Raw genomic sequence first — 25,748 nt, 5'->3', positions numbered from 1 at the left:
AACATATTGGGAGATAAAATGTGATTTACTATTTGAAAATTAAATGATTATGCTGGTGAGGGAACGTCCTATTTTTAAAAAAATATTCTTACACTGAATTAATGTTCATGCTGTATAGCTTTTAAATTAAAGTACTATCGGATTTAATCTCAGTTTAGTAAATGATGTAAGATGGCAAACACCCAAAGAAGTCTCTTATGTCCCATGTAAAACTTTATGGAAGCAGAGACCTGTCAGAGACAAAAACAGATCATGAAATAATAATGCTATGTGTAAATATAAACAATACTTAGCAATATATGATAACGTTTTCTGCTGTCTAAAGAACTCAATGTTCAGATTTGTGTAACAATACATGAGCGTGTTCGTAAGTATCCCCAGCAGCATATTTTTGAAGAACACGGTCAAAATGATTGCTCCTCAGAGAGACCTATTCCCATATGGAGATGAGATAACTTTAAATCCTGCTGGGCAGGAGGTGTACAAAGATTATTGCACATACAAAAATCACTGTTCTGATGCATTGGGACAATTATTCATTTTCTTTGTTCGTTGCACTGGTCAATTGCAAGAGTTGCTTTAAAGTGTTTTATTTTAAATCATTTCCTTTTCTGGCACTGTGATAAGGTAATTGAATAAAGTAACAGTAGGCAATCAAACAGTGGGGGGACACTAGACAATAGTCGAATAATCAAAAAGATTTTTTATGCCTACAGCACTTTTACTTCCCATTTTTATTGCCTGCCCAGAGATTTAAAGAGAACAATGCTTTAAATAAATCCATTTCTCAAACTCAGTTTAAAATGTTTTCATAATCATAGCAGAATATGCTTTTTATATCCTTGTTTTGTGTGCGTCCTGTGTGCTCCCTCCAGATCAGGGATTGCCAAAAGATAGAGCTCCACTTTTCATAAACCTATATTTTCTGCTTTACCAGTTATATAAAAACATCATGAGAAAAATAGATCTGCTGTAAGAGCAACCCTTCAAACACTCTTCTTCCTAATATTATTTCCGCAAACACTTTGCAGCTGTACAAACCTTGCTTTAACCTGAGTTATTGTGAAATGAATCTATGGAGCTAGCATAGAATTCTTAGTGGTATAGAAGTTCTTATTGGGCATTGACAGAATGGGACGAGACCCACAGTCGCCATTTTGTCTCAGTTTGTCTAGCAATCTCTCTGATGAGTGCTTCTATAGCTACTGACTGCTTGAGAAGCCATTTCAAGTCATAATTTTCACAGTTGTATGAGCTTATCTGTTATACGTAGCTAATGTACATTTACGGGAAATGCAGTCCTTATTATATCATTTAATTTGATTTGTTTTTGTTGCCCATGTTATAATTTTACTCTAGGTTTTATTATATTAAAAAAAGATTGAGTCTGTAAATACTTTCTGATTTTGAAAACAACACTTTATGCCTCAGGAAGTAATGACTCGGTATAATAATGTCGCTAAATAATTTGTGGATAAACACGTGGCACACAATATCCACAATGTGGTATAAATACTTATAAATCAGTACAAAATTAAATACGTGGAAACATTATTAAGAAGGTGCAAACTTAGAGGAAACCTGGAAAAGTAAATAGATTACTAATGCTGTTTTACACCTTGACACTTAGTCATAGGTCTTATTTTTCCTGACTAAATCTTTACCAATGTTCAAAGGGTTGAAGTTTCCAGTCTGTGTGATAAGTCAAGTGCCATTAAACATGATGATTCACTAAATTAAAGTTCGGTGCAACCTGACAGTATTGACTGAATTCAGTGTTTGGCCAATTGCTCATTCCTGTTCTTTGATTTACTATTTTTTATTAAACCGTTGACCTGATACTTGGGGTGTCTGCCACATGCAGATGGGAAGTGTTTAACCTGAATTTAAATTATTACCTGACAAATAGCTCAGTTCTCTATTACCAAATTTCTTATCCAGGACAGAAGATATAAGCAATCCTTGACACTCCTAACATGGTGGACAATGACAGACATTGTGCACAGCAAATCAACAAGAGTATTGCTCCATTACTTTGACTTATTAGTTGAAAAATGGGTGATTCATAATTAAAGAAAGTCTAAACCACACTTGCAAAATGTGTGAATTTTGCTTTAACTGACTCTAGAGACAGTATAACCACTTTGGCTTATTAAAGTGGTTATCACATCTGGCCATGGCCCTGTAGCCATTTGTTTGACAAATTTGTGAAATCACATCTGGCCCTGTCGTCAAAGAGCTAAGAATTGCACTTCTCCACTTATGTAGGACTGACGTGGAAGGCATACTGCAAGTCAATGTCTCTTTGATGATTGGTGATGCATTGTGTGCTGAGAGGTGGAACTCTAAACTTGGGATTTGTCAAATTAAAGGCTGAAGGGTCAGTGTCCTGTCTTGATATCATAATCACTTTAATAAGCTAAAGTGGCTATGGTGTTTAGAATGTTCTTTTTAAAGTTTTTATATAATTAATCTTAGACAACTCATTTTACTTTCATAACAAGCATTTTAAAAAGGTAATTTGGGCTATTTAGTTTTACACAAGATCTCATTGCTGCTATGGATGTTTAAGAAGTTTAATCATTTTTAAATTATTGACAAATATAATAAGTAAAGTATTTATCTGCTAACTAGAAAAAATAAGGCAATCAAGCAGAATCACTAGAAATGTCAAGCTCCCGATGAGGCTCGTGGCGAGAGACATTCTAACCATATATTATTTTATATGTGCACAGCGACTGTCTGCTGTAACTTGCTGTCTTATTTAACATGGTTAAAAGTTCTTGAGAATGTTACAGGCTGAAAATCTTTATCTTAGAGGCACTAGATACTATTTCAGTGGGCAAGCTGTCAAATATGCTGTCATTCTCAAGTTCTGTGTGACAGAAATAAGGAGGTATTACACCTACACTGACAGGTTTGATCATTTTCAGCTCTATCTCTCGATTTCCCCACCGGCTCACTTCTGCTGTTAAGTCACCCAGCAACTTTGAAATGAGTGAAGCTCCTTTCTGCCTGCTGAGCACGTGTATGGTTTCATGGAGCAAGGGAAGGGGGATTGAGGAAACCTCATTGTACAACAGATGAGTCCTTTTTTTTTACCATCTCTATAACATCTAATCTATTTACATACTATAATTTTATGGTAGTATTAACTCTTTGTTTTTATTTAGTATATATATATATATATGTATATATATATATATATATATATATATATATATATATATATATATATATATATATATATATATATACTTGATACTTAGTCATAGGTCCTATTTTTTGCCTCGGTGTTTTTTTTTTTTAAATTAAACTATTACATTCTTGAAGTTGCTGTTTTGTAAATGAGTGTGTGCGCTAGATCTTGTATGATATATATATATATTTTAGTTATGGTTTGAGAAAATTAGCCACAAACTAAGAAAAGCATTATCGAGCATTCTGCAATCATGAACTGTCTTATTTAAGTGAGAATGTTCAGCAGAACACTTTAGAAGCATTACACTTATAACTAATCACAGTTTTCCGAGACAATCTGTTAAATGAAATGCTAGGGTTTCAAAGTGACACACATAATCCTTTGAAATACTAACACGTTCCACTATTGAACAGTATCTGAGCATGTGAAGTAAGGTTCTATTTCTGGAATCAATACAGCCATTGTAGAAAATAAATACAAGTGTTTATCTGCAGGGAATCATGCTGACTGGTGGACTGAGTGAAATAAAAATAGGGAAGGAAACATCTCAAGGACAAAGCCCAGACATACAAGCCCCAACCGACAAACACAATTCACACAGGGTTTGAAAAACTGGATGCATATTTCTCTTTCTAAGAGCAGTCATCAAAAATGTACAAAGATTACTGTTATGCATCATTTGCAGACTTTGCCCATCTTAAGCACTGAAACTCGAGAAGACGTGTTTCTACAACTATCCCTAGCTTAAATACAAATGAGCACAGACAGGCATTGTGTTTCATACTTTATATATGTGTATATATATATATATATATATATATATATATATTTTCAATTATTTATTTTTCATTGTGCATGAAGTAACCGTAAACCTGCTCTGCCCCAACGGCAGTTGCAAGTTGTATAGTAACAGGCATAACAGGCATGGCATTGCATAAGAATAAACAACACATTTTTTTTTTTTTTTTTTTTAAGTAAGTTAAGAGGACATTATAACTGTGGATTTGACATATGAAACATTAGCATTTTTCTAGAGATAAGTAGCAGATTGTATGAGATAAGCAGCACTAAAACATGCATGCTGTAATGGTTGAAATCAAGCCTATAGTAAAACAAAAGTATGCATGCTTCATGTTATGAGCTTGCCATTGAAAACGTTCGCCAGTCAGCTTTAAAGCATACCGAATAACTAATCAATAAGATGATCTGTCTAAAGGATTATAGGGGCATTTTTTGCCTAACTGTGGCATACAAGCTTGGGGGTTCTGCTGGCCCATAGCCGTTTAGGTTTCACACTGGCTATTCCGGGTTGTAACTGGTACCTGGCGATTGGTAGCACTCTGGATTTAAACAGTGAGGGTCAATATATACTTGAGCATGTATGTATATCAGGACAACACGTGCATCCATGTACTACGCAACATGGAGCTCACGGTTGTTGATAGGTCCGAGTCCGAGTGGTTCACCCTATTCCTGATGAGTGTATGGTGTTGCTGGCATGATGGTCGTTGTTGTGAAGGTGCTGAGCTACCTGTGCTTACAGATATAAAAGCTATGCTTAGGGTTGAAGGTGTATGGTGTAGCAGGTGTGAGGCATAAGAAACATTTTATAAAGTTTAACAAGCTGGAACATGTGAGGAGTAGTGTGAGAGCTATCAGTGTGTGCCTTGGGCTTTGGTACGTTTGATAGCAAATTGATAGTGTCAATAGATAAATCAAGCATTTCAAATCAAATCCATAATGTCCCCTGGGGTCCCCTAGGCGTAAGTCCCGCTCCTGCCAAGTCGGCAGTTATGAGATGTGCCCCCAAGGTCGTGAATTCCTGCTATTGCGTTGGGCACTGTGTGAGGTCTCACGGCCAGGAAAGCTAGTGTCCCGATTCAGCCTGGGTGATTTACCTGATGCCTCGTTGGGGCTGCTGTTGCCCGTGATGTTGCGTTGCGGTGTAGCTATTGGGTGGGTCTGTGTATGGTCGTCATACTTTATATTTGCAGATATCCTTAGCAATGGATATTGTTCTAAATGCAGCTTTTTTGTTTCCCAACCAAAGCATGGGCTATGATCCAAAAGGATCAGTGACCAAAAACTAGCTATAGACTACAGTTTTCAACTTGTGGGTTTCATCAGCATGGCACTGGGTCTTGTCTGGAAGTTGAAGTCTCTCTGAAAGCATATAGCTAGGTACTAACAAGATTGTGGTGAGACCAAGCACAATAAACTCTCCACACGGCAAATACAAAAATTACTGATATGCACCACCTGCATATTTCAAGATAGACTTTGGAAAGTCCTCCTCAAGAAATCATGTTTCCACAACTATCCCAGAGTTCCTAGCTTGCCATACAAATCTAATAGAGTGGCAAAATAATTCCCGTAAAATTGACCATACTAGAAAGCAGAGCACTGGTAAAAGGAAAACTATGTACCCCAGTATCTATTTGTCTATTGGTCTGATGGCTCCATCCAGTCATAAATCCATCCATACGTCCATCCAAGTTATTTCTAACTTTTGAAACTCTTTTGAACTTCATGAACTAAGGGACACTATAGTCACCAAAACAGCTTTAGCTTAATGAAGCAGGTTTTTTTGGTATAGATCATGTCCCTGAAGTCTCACTGTTTATTCTATGCCATTTAGGAATTAAATAATTTTTTTCTGTCTATGCAGCCCTAGACCTTCCTTGTCTGTGACTCACGTGTCCTACATGAAAGACATGGTTTCATTTTAAATCAGATGTTAACTTACTTTAAAAGATTTTGTCTCCTGCTCTTTAAATAACATTTTAATCACAGACAGGAGGCATCTATAAGGTCTAGCAAGCTATTAACAGTGCAGAAGATAAGAAATACTAGATAGTAGACTGGGCAATAAAGTAAATATAAGCATTAGATCTCTCTTTACAGGAAGAGTTTCGGAAGGCTGTGTAAGTCACAAACCTGGAGATGTGATGAGGGCTGCAAAACAAAGTGATTTAACACCTAAATGGCAGAGCATTGAGCAGTGAGACTGGAGGGGCATGATGTATACACCAAAATTGCTTCATTAAGCTAAAGTTGTTTTGGTCACTATAGTGTCCCGTTAATTCTCAAATAGTCACATTGTCTACAATTCTACATCATGTTCACTACTAATGCATACAGTAAGTTTCCCCTCCATTGTATTTCCTTTAACCCCTTAAGGACACATGACATGTGTGACATGTCATGATTCCCTTTTATTCCAGAAGTTTGGTCCTTAAGGCGTTAAACATGCATTCTCTCTTATACTGTATTCTATATTTTAATTTGTTCACCATATTAGACAGAATCTACATTTAGCTCTGATAGCCACCAGTATGAAGGGTAACTCAGATATCTGTCACAGGTTGACATCAAACAGACTCACCTCTAGCAGAAAGCTTCTTAGTGTTAATGATTTTTGCTGCATACTCCTGGCCTGATAAAACTTTCACGCATCTACGAACAATGGAGAAGGCACCCCTAGGAAGAAAGAAACTATATTGTCAAAGTTCTGTTGAAGAATTAGTTAAAAAGAAAAAAACTTTGTCATGATGCAAACTAAAAATAAAGACACAATGTTAACTGGTTTCATAAGAGATAAAAGACACTCTTGACCTTAAAAGACCAGTTCTACCACCAATGGGTGCAGTTAAAGGTTTTATCCCATCTTGAAATCAATGTTGACAGAGCACACAGAGAGTAAAGAACACTGCGCCCGTTTGATGTATTTTGTGCCTTCTGGCTATAGAGCGTAGACATTGAAAATAACAATATCAGAAATGTTAAACTTCTATGGCATACCAATTAAAGAGCTGCTCTAAGTTAGCTTAGGACCTGTATGCATGCAATGGCAGTTTAGTTTCCAATTAATCTGTTCCTTAAGGTTCTTTATCTCCAAAGTTTGGTACACTGTACAATTAAAATTTGAATTTGAATCTGAACAGGCTCAGAAAGACATACTCCAGAGCTTGACTCCTTGGGCAGATGCTCAGTTAATTCTAACTGGCTGCTGTGCTTTTGACTACCTGTGCGTCACCATGTTACAATGATTTCCAGTTCAAAGCTATCTCACTGGGTGAGATACTTGGCTGAGATACAGCTAAATATTTCAGAATGTCTCCTTTCTCATGGCTCATCATCAAATAAAACGAAACACATCAAAGTCTTAACTATATTTCCTCCTAAAGCTAATCATATACTGTACTTAAATTGAGTATAAACGGGGATGCTATTCATTTAACCTAGTACACAGCATGTTAGCTAGGGGTAAATCAGGGTTAATTACTTTCCTTTAATATCCACATTAATAAAAATGCTCAAATGCTTTTTTCTTCTCAACATTATAACATATTCTATTTCATCTCATAATCTGCAACTATATGTGCTAATACGTTCTCCTTATTTGTTAGTTTAACTCATTATCATACTATCCTCTAAAACATACTCCCAGTTCCCCATAAACATACTCTCAGTTCCCCCTAAACATACTCCCAGTTCCCCATAAACATACTCTTAGTTCCCCCTAAACATACTCCCAGTTCCCCATAAACATACTCTCAGTTCCCCCTAAACATACTCCCAGTTCCCCATAAACATACTCTCAGTTCCCCCTAAACATACTCCCAGTTCCCCATTAAACATACTCTCAGTTCCCCCTAAACATACTCCCAGTTCCCCATAAACATACTCTCAGTTCCCCCTAAACAAACTCCCAGTTCCCCATAAACATACTCTTAGTTCCCCCTAAACATACTCCCAGTTCCCCATAAACATACTCTCAGTTCCCCCTAAACATACTCCCAGTTCCCCATAAACATACTCTTAGTTCCCCCTAAACATACTCCCAGTTCCCCATAAACATACTCTCAGTTCCCCCTAAACATACTCCCAGTTCCCCATAAACATACTCTCAGTTCCCCCTAAACATACTCCCAGTTCCCCATTAAACATACTCTCAGTTCCCCCTAAACATACTCCCAGTTCCCCATAAACATACTCTCAGTTCCCCCTAAACATACTCCAAGTTCAGTCACCAGAATTTTCTTACTATTCTTCAGAACACTGCTTAACTCTGTCCTATTATAATAACTATGATAGGTTCCCACACAGAAATACCGGTACATGAAATTAAAATTCCATCTTATTTTTAAAACTGTCAGTTCTCACCCTGGCCTTTATCTCATCCATGATAGCTTTTACCTAAGTAACCCTTTTATCAGCACATATTGGATGTCTTCATTATTCTTCTAAGATATGAAGAATAAATAATGGTTCAGGCACTCCGGTATTACAGAAATATCAGCAAGCTTGATAAAGACTCGGTAGGGTCGAAATGTTTCTGCTGTTGCCCCTATGAAACTGCTATTTCTGTTAACCCCGAGTACCCGAACTGTTATTTATTCTGCATATCTTGGAAGGGAGGCCTGGCCAGCCCTGGCTTTGGAGAAACTGGGTTATTTGGTTAGTGCAGTATCCAATACATCTCTTCAATATTCTTCTGGCTCTCCCACTGTTGTATCCAAACTAAAACTTTTGTCACCCCATATATATGGAGACACTCACTTGAACGGTTTAACCGCTAAGTTACCTCCAGTGGCGATGTCCACTCCCCCCTGGTGGCATCTGGCTTCTAAATTTTCAGTTTCAAGAAGTTTGAAGTGCATCCTGGCAGGGGTGCTACGGATTTGTTGAACCAGTTTTGTAAGTGGTGCGTCACTGACTGCTCAGCGCTTCTTGTATCTGGAGAGTGGACATCCCAGCTGAAGGCAACTTTGGGGTTAAGCCGTTCAAGTACAATTTAACCCCTTGAGGTAAAAGTGACAAAGGAGGCCTCCTCACACCATAATAACTTCATTTAGATGAAGTTTGTATGGTGCATGGAGTACCTCTTTAACCCCTTAAGGACCAAACTTCTTGAATAAAAGGGAATCATAACATGTCACACATGACATGTGTCCTTAAGGGGTTAAGTCCTTAGGAGTCTGATGGTCTTCATATTTGGTGTTATTATGCACTGCACCATGATGCTGAACAAGTCCAATGCTTCTCATATAGAAGAACTGGATACAGTGTTTCTGTATGAGAAGCAACACATTGTCAGAGTGTAGCAATTGCCACTGCTACGCATAGATCCCCAGTGCTTTTCATTGAGAAACATTAGATTGCACTGAGATTATCAAGGATGATGATCTCAGCGTAAGTGAAGCGGCGGCCTGGTGTAAACTGTCACAGCACTGGATTACATTAAAGTTTAGCAGTTCATTTTTATGAATTTGTTTTTTTTTAAGAGAGAAGGGGGGGCATAATCCATTAAAGGGTCACTACTTGCTGAAGTTCTTTATGTATGAAGAGTGTGTCCTCTTTTTTTTTAATTTTACAAAAAGCTCATATTTCAATAAAAATTGGCACATTTATATATTAATCTTATAAACTCCCTCTTGCTGGCAATCAGACAATCCTGTTACTTCCTGGTTTGGTTAGCTCAGTGAAGCTAATCTCAAGAGGCAGCAATTGCCCAGAGCACCTGCCTTGCCAAGACTAACCATTGAGCTGCATTGGGAAGACAGTGATTGGACAGCCACATAAAGCGTGGGGCTAGAAGGGGAGAGCGTGCATATCTTCATATAAGATATTTACAGCTTGTGCAAGCTGTATTAGATGCCTTAATGAAAACATGCATAATTAAATGCACGTATGTTTCAAGGAGTTATATCTATAGAACAGTGCTTTTTTTGTATCTGAGCAGGGGAGTGTCCATTCAAGGAGCAATTTAAGGTTAACATATATTTAAATTTAACCTTTAGAGTGTTTATGTAAGAGTTTTGAAGCACCCACTAGTCACCTTGTCCTTCCATATGTCTTAATGGCCCCACCACCCATTCCTACTTAGATTGTAAACTATAATGGGTAAGGTACAATTTATATATTTACATATTACCGTGTTTTATAAAATATGCAAATAACTGCTGTTGTTACGGCACTTTAACTATTTCATGATGTTACTTGTAAAGAGGAAATTACAAATTTTAGTGGTATATAGTTTAAATATAAATCCATGCCTGTATACACTTAACCGTTTAAGTGCCAGAAGTGAGGTCCATGTTTTGTAGCAATAGTTCACAGCTCTATCTATAGCTACTCTTAGCTGGCAGGTTATTTAAAGCATATGTTGCTGCTTTTAAGAACAACACAGGAGCTAAGTTGCTGTTTCAACAATTTGAGCACTTCGAGTGCTAAGTGTTACCAATCATCAGCATGTAAAAAATGTGATTTCCTTCTTCAAAAACCTTGAACATCCAATTATACTTCATTCAAACCAATACGACAATCCTAAAACATAATTCCATTAAAGAAAGATATAAAACATACTTTTTATGATGACACAAAAATAACCTGCTGGTTTATTATTTGTTCGGTCTGTTTTTCCATCTGCCTAAAAAGTCGATACTGATTTGTTTTTAGTATAACCTTGAGCATACTCTGTGTATTATTTTTAAGGACATGTTAATTATAGACACAAACAGGTTACACATTTTAGGTACATTGCCAGTGAGACATTCCAAATGAGATATTTAAATTATATCATAAACAATAAACTGAGCCAGTTATCTATTAATGAGGTAACATCAAGAGGTAGTAGGGGGGTGGGGGGAAGGGGGTATGAAGTTGGAGGGGATCCCGGACTTCACAATTTATTTGTACTGATATTGCTAGCTCACAGCAAAACATATCCTGAAAACAGTTATTGTGTGAAAAAAACTGAATAGAGAATCATGTTTTTTTCTTTCAATTGTGCGCCCTATAATTTCTTCTCCAAAGCAGGCCCAGGCTTCTATAATACATAATCCCTAATACATACCACATTTCACATCAAACATAAGACTAACATCCGGGGCTGGCCCAAGTCATTGTGCTGACTGGGTCCAAGGATGTACTGCTGCCTCTTCCCCATCAATACCACACCACCCCAAAACACGCCCACGTTCAGTATGTTAAACAGTATGTGTAGTGAATGCAGTGCCTTGTGTAGTGGATGCAGTGTATGCAGTGCCTATGTATTGCATGCAGTGTGTGTAGTGAATGCCTTGCGTATGTGTGTAAAGTGGATGCAGAGTATGTGTGTTTGTGTGTGTGTGTGTGTGTATGTAGAGTGGATACAGAGTGTTTGTGTCTATAGTGGATTCAAAGTGTGTGTATGTGGTAGTGGATGCAGAGTGTGTATAGTGGATGTAGAGTGTGTGTATGTGGTAGTGGATGCAGAGTGTGTATAGTGGATGCAGATTGTGTGTATGTGGTAGTGGATGCAGAGTGTGTGTATATAGTGGATGCAGAGTGTGTGTATATAGTGGATGCAGTCTGTGTGTATAGTGGATGCAGTGTGTGTGTAGTGGATGCAGTATGTGTGTATAGTGGATGCAGTGTAGTGGATACGGTGTGTGTGCATAGTGAATGCAGTGTGTGTATAGTGAATGTAGTTTGTATGTGTATAGAGGATGCAATGTGTGTACAGTGAATGCAGTGTGTGTGTAGTGGACACAGTGTGGGTGTGCATAGTGGATGTAGTGTGTGTGCATTGTGGATTCGGAGTGTGTGTATATAGTGGATACAGTTTGAGTGTGTATAGTGGATGCAGTGTGTGTGTGTGCATAGAGATTATAGTGTGTGTGTGTGTAGTGGATGTAGTTTGTGTCTATGGATGTATAGAGGATGCAATGTATGTGTATATAGTGGATGCAGTGTATGTGTGTGTGTGTGTGGGGGGGGTTGTGTGTAGGGGATGCCATGTGTGTGTGTTTAGATGATGCAATAGTTAATGCAGTGTGTGTGTGTTATTGTGTGTGTGTTGTGAATGTAGTGTGTGTGTATAGAGGATGCAGTGTGTGTGTGTGCATAGAGGATGAAGTGTGTGTGTGTATATAGTGGATGCAGTGTGTGTGTGTGAATAGTGGATGCAGTGTGTCTGTATATAGAGGAGTAAGTGTGTGTGTTTATACAGTGGATGCAGTGTGTGCGTGTATAGTGGATGCAGAGTGTGTGCATATAGTGGATGCAGTGTGTGTGAATAATGTGTGTGTATATAGTGGTTGCAGTGTGTGTATTTGTATAGTGGATGCAGTGTGTGTGTAGTGCATGCAGTGTCTGTGTGTGTGTAGAGGCTGCAATGTGTGTGTATGTAATGGATGCAGTGTGTGTGTGTGTGTGTGTGTGTGTGTTGCAATGTGCATCTACATACATGCAGGTCCCGCCGGCAGTACTTCTAACGCTGCACGCTCAGATGCAGCATTCTTATATGTGCACCCGAGTCATCCACCTGACTCGGCGCACAGTGATGACGTCAGAGGTCATAGTGGAAGGTGCATATGCCTTCCACGTGTCATAATTAATTCCAATTAGAAACTAGCCAATAAGACTTACCCTAAGTATATTTAAACCTGACCCCTCTATGTCTCATTGCCCTTTTGTGGTCTTTCATTAGCCCAAAAGCGTGTTATACTTTGATTGATATTTGGTTACCGAACTTTGGCTTTGTTTCTCGTTTTCTCTGTCTTCTCTAATCCTTGACTTCGGCTTGTCCAATCGTGTTCCGTATCTCTGTTATCCTTGACCTCGGCTTGTACTATTCTTTCTTTTTGCATAGCCTGGCCACTCTAAGGATCGGTATTGCAATTCTATCTGTGTGTTAGGTTCCTAGGTTCGCAAAAGAAGAGTACCTGCTGCTGTTGGAGATGTAAAATGACACGTCCGGGACCCTTCTTCACTGTACACACCACCAGGGCCCATAACTGCACACATATATATGAACAAATAGGTGACCCGGGACCCTCACTCCAGATTTCTTCAACCTACTTAGGCAGCAAAATGCCTCCCCTGTCACAGTGCCATCTAGAGCCATGGAACCAGTGAGGCCAATGGACCGGCCAGCCCTCCTTACATTCTTAAAAATTATCAAGGGTGGAAATAAAAAGTGCTGGTGCATAGGCGATCCTGAACTCCTGGGTCAGGACTCAAGAATGTTTTTTTTAATTTGTCCCCAAAGGTTTGAACATGTATTGATTGAGCCCTAGGTGACTGCTTGGAGCAGTACTGAAGTCGTCATTCTGTCAGCTGATATACTAACCTTCTTAAAATTTAGGGTTCCATTGAAAGTCTACATATATTTACTAGTAGATAAGTACTGTAGAAAGCAACTTAAGCAAGTTTATTGGAGCAGAAAAAAAGCAAACTTTTGACCCAGCTGGGTCTTTTCAATCTTGAAAAAGACCTGGCTGTGTCAAAAAATTGCTTTTCTTCTGCTCCAACAAACCTTCTTACCTTGCTTTCACCTTGATTGTCTGGACCACCATTTGTGACTCAGAACTGTAACATGTGGTTTGGCCTATCTCAGGCCAAGTTGCACCCTGGTGACCAGGAGAGTGCGGTGTCCTTCAGCATTTTGCTAGTAGATAAAGTAGGTCAGCTCATATCCTAGCTTCCTAAAATCTTAGAGTTCAATTGAAAGTCTACATATATTCACTGGTAGATAAGTATGTCTTATCCAGACCCCTGCACTGAGCAAAATACCTTCATTTGGCCTTTTCTCACAGTTACATATCCAATTCTCATCTTCAAGACTTCTCTAGGTCCTGTATTGCCAAGTTTACACTTCTTAAAAAAAATAAAAAGATTAAAAACATATACATTTAAAAAGAAATATCATTGAAACTGTTAATAGTTTTTCTCCTTTGTCCTCTACCCACTCTTCACTAACTATTCAGCTGCCGATTTGGTTAATTCCGAGAGCGTGCGCTGAAAAGCGCTTTGAGTCCCACTGGGAGAAAGGCACTATATAAATACTAGTTATTATTATTAGTTATAACCCACTTCTTTCTCCTCTAAATGTGTTATAAAATGTCCACAGATTTTATAATACTGTGAATATACCTTGCAATCAATCTTCGCTGTGGATAGAATGCACTTTAACTTTTGTGTAATTATATCTCACTCCCTTTAGACTTCCAGCTCAATTAAGCAGGATCCTCAACACATATTTTTCCTGAGTGTCCAACCAAATACTCAATTGTTTGTCCACTTATTCTGCAGCCCTACGAAATATGTTGAAGCTTTATAAAGGTGATGTTAATAGTGATAATGATGATAATAATTTTCTGAAACGTTCTAATGCATACCACAAACATTATGTATTGTACAAATGTAGAACATTCATCCCCTAGAGAATATTATTCTATCATGTGTGAAATATGGATTATGACTTCTGGGAATAAAATGATGTAGCATGTGTCAAGAATACAGCATACCCATAAGAATATGTGAGCAAGACAGATATAGTAGAATGTGAGATTAATTAAGCAGTATAAGTTATATACTAAGCAATGACAGTATATTATCAATTATGAACTCATGAAATTCACTGAACCTCCAGTGAAATAAATATCATACTGTTAGGTTATTAACAGAGAGACATATTCACATGTGCATCTACATTAGAAATGGAACGAGAGAGAGAGAGAGAGAGAGAGAGAGACAAACAGACAGACAGAGAAGAGAGATCATGAAAGAGACAGAGGGGAATAACGTATCCATTGTTATTTCAGATACAATGAGATTATATTATTTCATTACTATATTGAAGGCAATGATTGCCTCATATGCAACATCTGTAGATCATATTTATTTTCAGATAAGGCACTTTAGCAAATAGGTAAGTGTGCACGCAAATTTAATGATGAAGGTATTTCATACGGCCTAGCTCATGTCAGACATGGCTTATGACAATGTATGTTTTGGAATGTACTGGTGTAGAACATCTAGAATTGGAACCAGGCTTCAAATCCAAAGGATGCTTTAACAAATAAACAGTAGCAGCAACTTAAGTTTGAAAGTTCATATGGCATAGATATATCTCTTAGTAGTTTTTGATACATGTAGACTGTAGAGTAAAGGACATGGTTATTTGACTACCAGCCATCACTCCCTAGACATTCACCTAGTTAGCAAGGGATAATACATACCCTTCAAGCCCCAGTGTATGCTTGGCATCTGGAGACCCCTCTTCTGGGGATTTCTAAGAAAGGCAGACATTTAAGGGAAAACTGACACAGTAACCACTTAAATGACAACATTGACACATATGAGATATACTTCACAATGGTTCATTTGCACCCATATATTCATGACTGTAACATAATAACAGATCCTTGGGCTAACTTGGGATATCATAATACATTCACAGATCCTTGGGATAACTATGCCAGTTCGAACGAATTTAGATTTTATTTTATATCAGCAAAAATAATTAAAATTAACCAAAATGACACAAAATACAGTGTACTGCAATATATAAATATTATGTATATGTTTTTAAGTACACCAAGGGAAAAAGGGGAGTAGCATTAAAACAAAATCTATTATTATTATATTATATTTTGATAAAATATATTACACAATTGATCTGTGTTTAGTCCCCAAAGGTTTGAACATGTATTGATTGAGCCCTAGGTGACTGCTTGGAGCAATACTGAAGTCGTCATTCTGTCAGCTGATAAACTAAACTTCTTAAAATTTAGGGTTCAATTGAAAGTCTACATATATTTACTAGTAGCATAGGCGTGCGCAGCCTATTGCATTAGGGTGTGCACCCTAAAGCACAAACACACGCCGCATGTATATGTATATATATATATATATATATATATATATATACACACACACACATATATACATACACTGCTGTGTGTGTGTGTGTGTGCTGTTAGTGTGCTGTGTGAGGATGGTGTGTGTAAGGGTGCTGCTGTGTGTGTGTATGTGTGAGGGTGCTGCTGGTAGTGTGCTATGTGGGTGAGGGTGTTTGTGTGTGTGTGTGTGAGGGTGCTGTTTGTGTGTGAGGGTGTTTGTGTGTGTGTGTTAGGGTCCTGTTAGTGTGCTGTGTGAGGGTGCTGTGTGTGTGAGGGTGCTCTTTGTGTGATGGTGCTGTGTGTGTGCTGTTTGTGTGATGTGTGTGAGGGTGTCATGTATTTCTGAGGGTGCTGTTTGTGTGTGTGTGTTTGCGAGGGTGTTGTTAGTGTGCTGTGTGTGAGGGTGTTGTGTGTTTGTAAAGGTGCTGTGTGTGTTTGTGAGGGTGCGGTTAGTGTACTGTGTGTGTGAGGGTGCTGTATGTGTACTGTATATGTGTGGGTGCTGTTTGGGTGTTGTGTGTGTGAGGGTGCTGTGTGTGTGCTGTTTGTGTGAGAGTGCTGTATGTCTGTAGGTGCTTTTTGTGTGTGGGTGCTGTATGTGTGTGTGTGTGCTGTATGTTTGGACAGATTGTGGAGGTGGGGGCAGATTAGTAAATATCCCCCCTCCCTTCTTACCTTATGTAGGGAGGGGGGATCCTTGCTGCCATGTGCCATCCCTGGTGGTCCAGTGGAGAGTGAACTCTAGCCTGCGGGGCTAGAGTTAACTCTCGTGAGATCTGAGCGTTGCCGCGGCAACGCTCAGATCTCGCCAGAGGAACCTGGCGGAGCTGCTGTCTAGAGCTCCCCAGGTCCTCTCCTGCCTCCCTTCATGCTGCTGTGGGCCGGTGAGGTAGATCTTTGATCTCCCCGCCGGCCCATGGAGGCTTAGAGCAGAGCTGACACTCAGCGCCGGTTCTGCGTGAGCCGACAGGGGAGAATAAAGTCCTGGGGAATAAAGTGTGGGAACCAAGATTCCCACCCCCCCAAAAAAATAATATACACTCCATTGTGTGTATGTATATGTGTGTGTGTGTGTGTGTGTGTGTGTGTGTATATATATATATATATATATATACACACACATTGACACGCATACTCAAACACACACACATACACTCACAGACACACACACACTCATACATTCATAGACACACACATTCACAGACACACATATTCACATACACTGACACACATACACATTCACAGACACACATTCACAGATACACATACACACATACACTCACACACATTCACAGGCACACACACATTCACAGACACACACATATTCACATACACACACACATTCACACAGACACACACACACACATTCACATACACACACACAGACACACACACATACACAGTCAAAGACACACACACACAGAGACACACACACACACAGTCACAGACACACACACACATTCACACACACACAAATTATTATTTTTTTAATTAAAAAAATGTCCACCCAGCCTCCCTACCTGGAGTGCTGGCGTGGACTTGACCCTGGGGTCCAGTGGGTCGGGCGGCTCTCTCAATATCAGCCGCGGCGAGGGAGCTGTGAGCTCTCTGCTCCCTCTCGCCGCGCGGGCTGTCTGCTGTAGCTGGGAGCTGGAATATGACGTCATATGGGGGGAGGAAGGACTCAATCCATAGGCGTGCCGTGGGGATTAGGGTGTGCCCAGGCACACCCGGCACACCCCGTGCGCACGCCTATGACTAGTAGATAAGTACTGTAGAAAGCAACTTAAGCAAGTTTATTGGAGCAGAAAAAAAAGCAAACTTTTGACCCAGCTGGGTCTTTTCAATCTTGAAAAAGATCATTCAATAATTTTTCCATCATTTATGTTTTTTTGGTGCTATAGATAAAACTCTGACCCACAAATATAGCCATTTTGTTTGCTTTGTCCTATGTCCATATACATGTTCGGAGTTTAAAAATTTGGACGAGTCACTGATTCCCCTAAATTTGGAAGAATCATGATTTGTAAGAAGTCGAATGTCCAAGTGACCTCTCTAGTTACACCACTGCAAGATCTATGCTGTAAGGAGCAATACCTAAGTAAGTAAGGCTTGTGTATAGTTTATTAAACCAAGATGTGTGTGTCTGTTTGATTAGGTTTTGTACGTAACTAGTTTAATTATTAAATTATAACCACATTCATGTGATGTTATGTTTGTTATTTTTAAATTTGTCTAATTTTATTCGGCAGCATAAAACAGCTGCCTAATCTCTTGCATTTCATTCTAGATTATATTTAAGGCTCATCAAATGTATTGTGGTAAAATTAAAAAGGCACATAGGACTATATCGGTCAAGAATAGAGCAATTGTGAGACAAAGTTCGAAATTGGTACAAATAGCAAAAATGTTCAGTGGTTACTATGGTGATTGTCACAAATTTAGCATTTTGCCTGGGTTTACTAATTTTTTTTTCTCGCAAAAAACATGTTTGTTTGTGACTAAGCATTAACTTGCATACAGCTTTGCTCTTTCTAGGACAGAAAAAGAGGAAAAAAATTAATTAATTAAAGTCAATGGTTGGACATTGCTTTTAAAGATGATTCGAGTCTTTTACAGACAATATGTCACAATATGTCACAGGTTGTTAAAAAAAATCTTGCATGTTTTTCTTTATGCACTGCTGACCTCCTGCAGAGAATTCTCCAATTAATTAGCTGAATTATTGGCCTAAAGGAACCTCAATTCATTCTGTGCTTTCATTAAAGGGAAACTATAGTGTGAAAATTGATCTTTTATTTTTATGTAATAGGTCCCTGGAATCAATGTCACGCTGTGCACTCACCCCATTTTACATATAAAAATTCAAAGATAGCCATCTGATCACCTTTTCTTTATCAAAATGCTTGCTGACATCTTACTGACATATTTTGCAATCAAATGCTTCTCACAGAGAAGCATTGTAGATGAAAAGCTCATGCATGGCATTTGATGCGCTCCGCCAATCAAATGCATGTCACAGAGAATCACCAAATCCAACGTTTTTTTATTTTTTTTAAAAGAAGCATCAGAATTGACATGATAGGACATTCAATCTTCTCATGCAACATTTGAGTACATTGCGTGTCAAGAACTGAGTTTGATTTGGTCTCATTGCTGATGCACTATCTAGTAGATAAACATTATAAACATTGTTTTATCTCCAAAATTCCAGTGTTTTACATTGCACACATAGTGCCATTGCACATAGACCACTTCATTGAGATATTCCTTTAAATTAGCAAGGGCATCATGGACACGAGGGAATATTCTGTGCAGCTCTTTTTACTACTGTGAAACAATAGCTTCATATAGATTTACCATATATACTCGAGTAGATTTACCATATATACTCGAGTATAAGCCGACCCGAATGTAAGCCGAGGCCCCTAATTTTACCCCAAAAAACTGGGAAAACTTATGGACTAGAGTATAAGACTAGGGTGGGAAATGCAGCAGCTACTGGTAAATTTCTAAATAAAATTAGATCCTAAAAAAATTATATTAATTGAATATTTATTTACAGTGTGTGTATATAATGAATGCAGTATGTGTGTGAATGCAGTGTGTGTGTATGAATGCAGTGTGTGTGTGTATGAGTGCAGTGTGTGTATATGAGTGCAGTGTGTGTTGGAAAGCAGTGTCAGTGTGTGTGATGCAGTGTGTGTTTGTGTATGTGTTGCAGAGCCTTGGTGGGGGGTGGGCATTTTTAATATTTATCTTTTTTAATTATTATTTTAATTTTTTTTGTTACACTATTATTTTTTATTTTATTTTATTATTATTATTATTATTTTTTGTTATAAGATTATTATTTATTTATTCCCTGGTGGTCCAGTGGCATTGGCAGTTCAGTGGAGGGGGGCTGGCAGGAAGCTCTTACTTACCTCTCCTGCAGCTCCTGTCAGCTCCCTCCTCCTCCGCGCCGGTCCGGTCAGCTCCCTCTGCAAGTCCCAGTGTAAGTCTCGCGGCCGTGCGGAGCGTTGCCACGCTTTGACCCCACGGCTCTCGCGAGACTTATACTGGGAGCTGACAGGGGAGCTGACCGGACCGGCGCGGAGGAGGAGGGAGCTGACAGGAGCTGCAGGAAAGGTAAGTAAACGCTCTCTGCCAGCCCCCCTCCTACACAGCCCCATTGTCTGTATTATGGCAATGTACTCGAGTATAAGTCGAGTTGGGGTTTTTCAGTACAAATAATGTGCCGAAAAACTCGACTTATACTCGAGTATATATGGTAATAATGTCCGTTTAATTATTAGACAATCTCTACATAATGCTGCTCCCACCTATCTATCCTCCCTTATACACAAGTATGTCCCGTCTAGGCCCTTACGATCTGCTGAAGACTTACGTCTATCTTCTGTCCGTACTCCCACCTCTGATGCTCGCCTTCAAGATTTCTCGAGGGCTGCACCGTTCCTGTGGAACTTGCTTCCCTCCTCCGTTAGATGCTCACCCAGTCTCCACTCCTTCAAAAAATCGTTAAAAACCCACTTCTTCATAAAAGCGTATCAATTAAACTGTTAATAGCTCCCAACTCATTCCTCTTCTGCAACTGTCACTAGTCTAATACTATCCTTACCTTTTTGTGTCACTTTACCCCACTCCCTCTAGCATGTAAGCTCATTGAGCAGGGCCCTCAACCCCTCTGTTCCTGTGTGTCCAACTTGTCTGGTTACAACTACATGTTTGTTCGTCCACCCACTGTAAAGCGCTGCGGAATTTGACGGCGCTCTATATATATCATAATAATAATAATTATGATAGAAACGATCAAAGCTCTCAACTCACTACTTACAACTTACTTGTTTCTACATGCCTATCTGCCTAGATAACATCAGTAGACTGTAATATTGACATATTCCTTCCACACACATTAAGCTTTCAAAAAAGTAGGTGATGTTATTGTTAATAATACTTAAGTTAGATTATACCAGCAAATTCAAATGAACACACAAAAAGGCCAACCATGCCTACAGTATGTATAGGTGTATCCTACCCATCTTGCAATCTAGGCAGGCAGCAGAAAGCATTCTACTGTTGGGGAGGAAATTAAAACTTTACTTAATAATAATATATTTTTAAGCGAATCGCATATACATAAAAATAACATGGGATATTTGAGCACAACCAATCGAAAGTTCATTGTATTATTTTATAAACAACAGATCTTGTATGTGGTCAGGTGCAATGTGACATTCTAAACCCAGGGCAAATGTAACAGGGAAATCAGGCAATGTTGTACAGAGCATGTAAATGTATATGATCCGTTTCTCGGAAATAAAAGTGCTTCATAATTAAACATTTCGGGTGTTACCGTGGTAACTATGAAAAGAAAAAAACCTCTTGAACAAATTTACATAATTTTTGTCTTTATACACCTCTGCAGAGAATTATCATTCTCTATTGCACCTTCATAAAGGTTTTGCAATCTCTATGTCGTGTAATGTGATGGAAGGCTCATTATAACATTTAAATGATCAGAATAATGTGTTCAGGAAGCAATGGAAAGACCTCTGCACAGTACCTTCTGAATTACACTTTAATGAGCTGTCTGACCCACCGGGGGGAGCCAGAGTTTAATACAATGGAGAGTACTCAGATTCTAGAAAGGCACATCATTTAACTAATGGTTTACCTCAAGGGTCATATGCTAAGAAAGTCATTCTTGCACATAGCTGACTTGGTCACTGATTTAGCCACTTAATGCAATTAATCTCTAGCCTTTCAATATGGGATCTTTAAATGCCTATCGTGTTAGCAGGACTTGAATTTACAAATGTCTGTCTCTAGTGTGGCTTTAATATAGGAGAATGTTAAAATACTTCAGTATTTTGGAACACACAAGCATGTATTAATAAGTGAGATTAAATGGTCTGAGGAAAATGGGGGTTGTGTGAATTTGTAAATTGTAGTGATCTGAGTGTTTTTCAGTTTACTTGTTAGATTGTGAGATTGGTGGTTTAATTAAAGGGGCACTATAGTCACCTGAACAACTTTAGCTTAATGAAGCAGTTTTGGTGTATAGAACATGCCCCTGCAGCCTCACTGCTCAATCCTCTGCCATTTAGGAGTTAAATCCCTTTGTTTATGGACCCTAGTCACACCTCCCTGCATGTGACTTGCACAGCCTTCCATAAACACTTCCTGTAAAGAGAGCCCTATTTAGGCTTTCTTTATTGCAAGTTCTGTTTAATTAAGATTTTCTTATCCCCTGCTATGTTAATAGCTTGCTAGACCCTGCAAGAGCCTCCTGTATGTGATTAAAGTTCAATTTAGAGATTGAGATACAATTATTTAAGGTAAACTACATCTGTTTGAAAGTGAAAACAGTTTTCTTTTCATGCAGGCTCTGTCAATCATAGCCAGGGGAGGTGTGGCTAGGGCTGCATAAACAGAAACAAAGTGATTTAACTCCTAAATGACAGTGAATTGAGCAGTGAAATTGCAGGGGAATGATCTATACACTAAAACTGCTTTATTTTGCTAAAGTAATTTAGGTGACTATAGTGTTCCTTTAAGAGGCTTACAGAAATGATACGCTTTGGGGCCTTATAAAATACATATCCAAAACAGTTAAACATTTTCTTTCAGCATCCCTGATTTTTTATTATTTTCCCATGTGCACATATCTGACTAAGTATGTAATAAGCAAACCTAAAAAGTTTTATGCAAGCCAACTTAATTGCAAAGTAAATTATCAGCTTAAATTTAGAATACCACTCAAACCAAATAACTGCACACTGGGCATTCATTCTAGATCCTGAAAAATCCATTGGTGGTGAAGATTACCTGTAACGTGGTTTGTATTTTATCTTATTTCATGTGGCCACATGGAACTACAATTACATATACAGTACTGATGTTGTATTTGTGTATTCCCTTATAGCAACCACCCAGTTTGAAATAGAAATTGTTTAAATTAATCCATAATACCAATGATGCCGTTATATTTATGATTAAGTAAAATGGAAATTAAAATATTTGGCAGATACATCCTTTCCAACAGGCTCAAGGACAGTTTTGTCCCACGAGCACTACTAGAACCAGAACAATTAACAGGAATAAACCTGTGTTTTTGAACACTAGGGACTCTACTATAAAGTTAACTGTATGAAACGTCCAAGGATTTTAATAATAGATTCTCAATTAATCACCACCTCACAGTGAAAAGAACCAGTATAAGACAGTGGTTAAACATTAGGACTGTATTTATAGACCCTTACAGCTGCTGGGGAGGAATTAATTGCGATGTTAGTGTGATGCTGTGAAGAGAGGTAAAAGGGGCATTGACTTTTCATGTTATAGGGGCAGAGTTGTATTAAAGAAAATCATTGGTTTTAGAATGTGGTAGTTTATAGTGAAATATGCTTTTTGTTAATGATCACTATACTTTTGTATGACTGTAACAAGGCCAGTGTCTTGTATGTCAAAGGAAAGGGTCTACTCCTATAGTCCACCGCTATAGAGGGCAACACTTGAGCCACAAAGGTGGACTTTGTAAGGTTGAAAAATAGAAAAAAAAAGCTTGATTAAGAGCCAGTTTTTATCTGAAATGTTACCTTTTGAGTGGGGACAAAAAGTTTCTTATACACCATAATGCAAAATTGTCTGCTATTACAAATGGTTGATTGATGGGATCTTATTGGAACATTAGGAAATATTGTTTTTATGTCTTCTCAGCCTTTATCAATCTAGGAAACAATGGATGTAATAAGGAATAAATCTGTTCACACCAATTAAATGTCATCTAAAAATCTGTAACCATAATAGTAAAAGCATCACCTGGTGATCAATAATGAATTCATTAATGGGAACATACATCTAGTACTATGACAAAATAATTTAAAAACAGCACTATAGCTTCTATCAGGTTATTGAACAGTGGAGATGCCTGTTGGTACATCATCGCCCTGAACTAGGAGGTATCTTCTGATGAAGATACTTAGCTGTGCAAGCTTTACAACGTTTAAAGATAACTTTTTTTTTTTTTTTTTACATTTACTTATTGAACCAAATTCAAACCCCAAAAATAATAGTGAAGTTACCTAATCAGTTTTACTTTATGGCAGGAGAAACAATGTCTCACTAATACTGTTCCAGATGTTCCAGATAACTGATACTGTTCCAGATAACTGAGTATATAACTAATTTGGGGCATTTATTAATTATTTTGATAAAGGAGTTGGATTATTTTTCCATTCCATGAACCTAAATAAATAATGTGATGTATCTATAAAAATCCAAAGATGATTTTGTAAAAAATATATTATATGTTGTAGCATAAAAGTGGCTCTGCCACCTCAAGCTGTCCTTTCTCCTATTGTTTCTTCAAACACAGGGACTAATTGGTCTTTTGTATTTTTCCAATGCTTGACAATCTTGACAAAAGGTGGAGTTTAAGGCATGAGATAAGCTAGACTTACTTTGTCAAGGTAATAGAGCTTGCCTTAAGCACCAACCTTTGTCAAGATTGTCAAGCGAAGGAAAACTACACAAGACAAAATAGCCCACATTTTGTCTAATGTTTTAAAGAGAAATAAATCAGAAATGAAAAAAAAGACAGATTCTGCAAGACAAAGAGAAAAGGAAACAATAGGAGAAAGGCAAGTTTGAGGTGACAAAGTCACTTTAAGTAAAATGACAAGAAGCTTCACTGACAGATCCCAAGGCAACATGACAGCCTCCCTTTAAGGACTGATATTTTGCATTCAGATACATTTTTTTTTCTTTTACAGATTATCTTGACCTACTTGAGAATGCCTGTTTTGATGTGATTTGAAACCGCTAACAATGGTACTTGTATTTGATTATAATTCTCTGATTTGATTCATTGAATGTGATAAATATTTATTAAGGCATTTAAATTTATATGAGAATATATTTATATTCTCTTAATAATAATAAATATCTCAATAATCTGTGGAGATACATATGTATATTATGCATTTTAATGTATCTTGTGATGTAAATTAATGTTCCTTTTATTGTGCTTTTAAAAATGCCATACATATTCTCCTTAAAATATTTTTTTCCTCATACAGAAAAGATCACACAATTTTATAGTGATAGACATTGCGCAAAGTTTGAATTGAAAATTAAAAACCAAATTGCAAAAGTCAGGTAACAATAGCTGATTCTGAAAAATTCTCTCTTTCAGTTATAGTCAAAGCTTGGCTATTTTCATCCAGATTTTGGAATTTGGTTTTCATTTTTAAAAATAAACAGTTCAGAATTTAGAAAACATCTCCCCTTGCATTTCTATATTCAACATTTAGAAGTGGTTTAATTACAAGTTACTATTTACTTACAATTGCACTATTTTACTTACATTTACATATTTATGCATAGTATTCAGAAATTAACATCAACTTTGAAAGTAGGGCCTGACGGTATCCATCTACGAGTACTTAAGGAACTAAGTGTAGAAATAAGTGAACCTCTGTTTTTAATCTTTCAAGATTCTTTTCTTTCAGGAAGTGTTCCAGAGGATTGGAGGAAGGCAGATGTGGTTCCTATACTGAAAAATGGTTCAAAATCCTCGCCTGGAAATTATAGACCTGTGAGCTTAACTTCTGTGGCTGGGAAAATATTTGAAAGGTTATTAAGGAATAATATTCAATAATTCCTTGAGAAGAACATGGTTATCAGCAAAAATCAGCACGGTTTTATGAAGCACAGGTCATATCAAACTCACTTGATTGCATTCTACAAAGAAGTAAGTAGAAGTATAGATCAGGGTGTTGCAGTGGATGTGATCTATTTTGGATTTTGCCAAAGCATTTGATACAGTTCCACACAATAGATTAGTGTTCAAACTCAAGGAAATCGGTCTA

At 37.9% G+C, this 25,748-nt stretch overlaps 1 protein-coding gene across 4 annotated transcripts in view; it reads right to left on the bottom strand.

Moving 5' to 3' along the window:
* The window catches only part of CAMK2A (calcium/calmodulin dependent protein kinase II alpha), a 176,549-nt gene that overhangs the window by 121,181 nt on the left and 29,620 nt on the right, over positions 1-25,748 (bottom strand). For all 4 annotated transcript variants that reach the window (XM_063447894.1, XM_063447895.1, XM_063447893.1 and 1 more), the window contains one exon: positions 6,588-6,682. In XM_063447894.1, the coding sequence (XP_063303964.1) occupies positions 6,588-6,682 (95 nt within the window). The remainder of the gene's footprint in view (positions 1-6,587; positions 6,683-25,748) is intronic.

The sequence above is a fragment of the Pelobates fuscus genome, chromosome 3 (genome assembly GCF_036172605.1).
Source record: "Pelobates fuscus isolate aPelFus1 chromosome 3, aPelFus1.pri, whole genome shotgun sequence".
In the NCBI taxonomy this organism is placed as follows: Eukaryota; Metazoa; Chordata; class Amphibia; order Anura; family Pelobatidae; genus Pelobates; species Pelobates fuscus.
The sequence above is the reverse complement of the archived record's forward strand: the minus strand, read 5'-3'. Positions and strand labels throughout refer to the sequence as shown.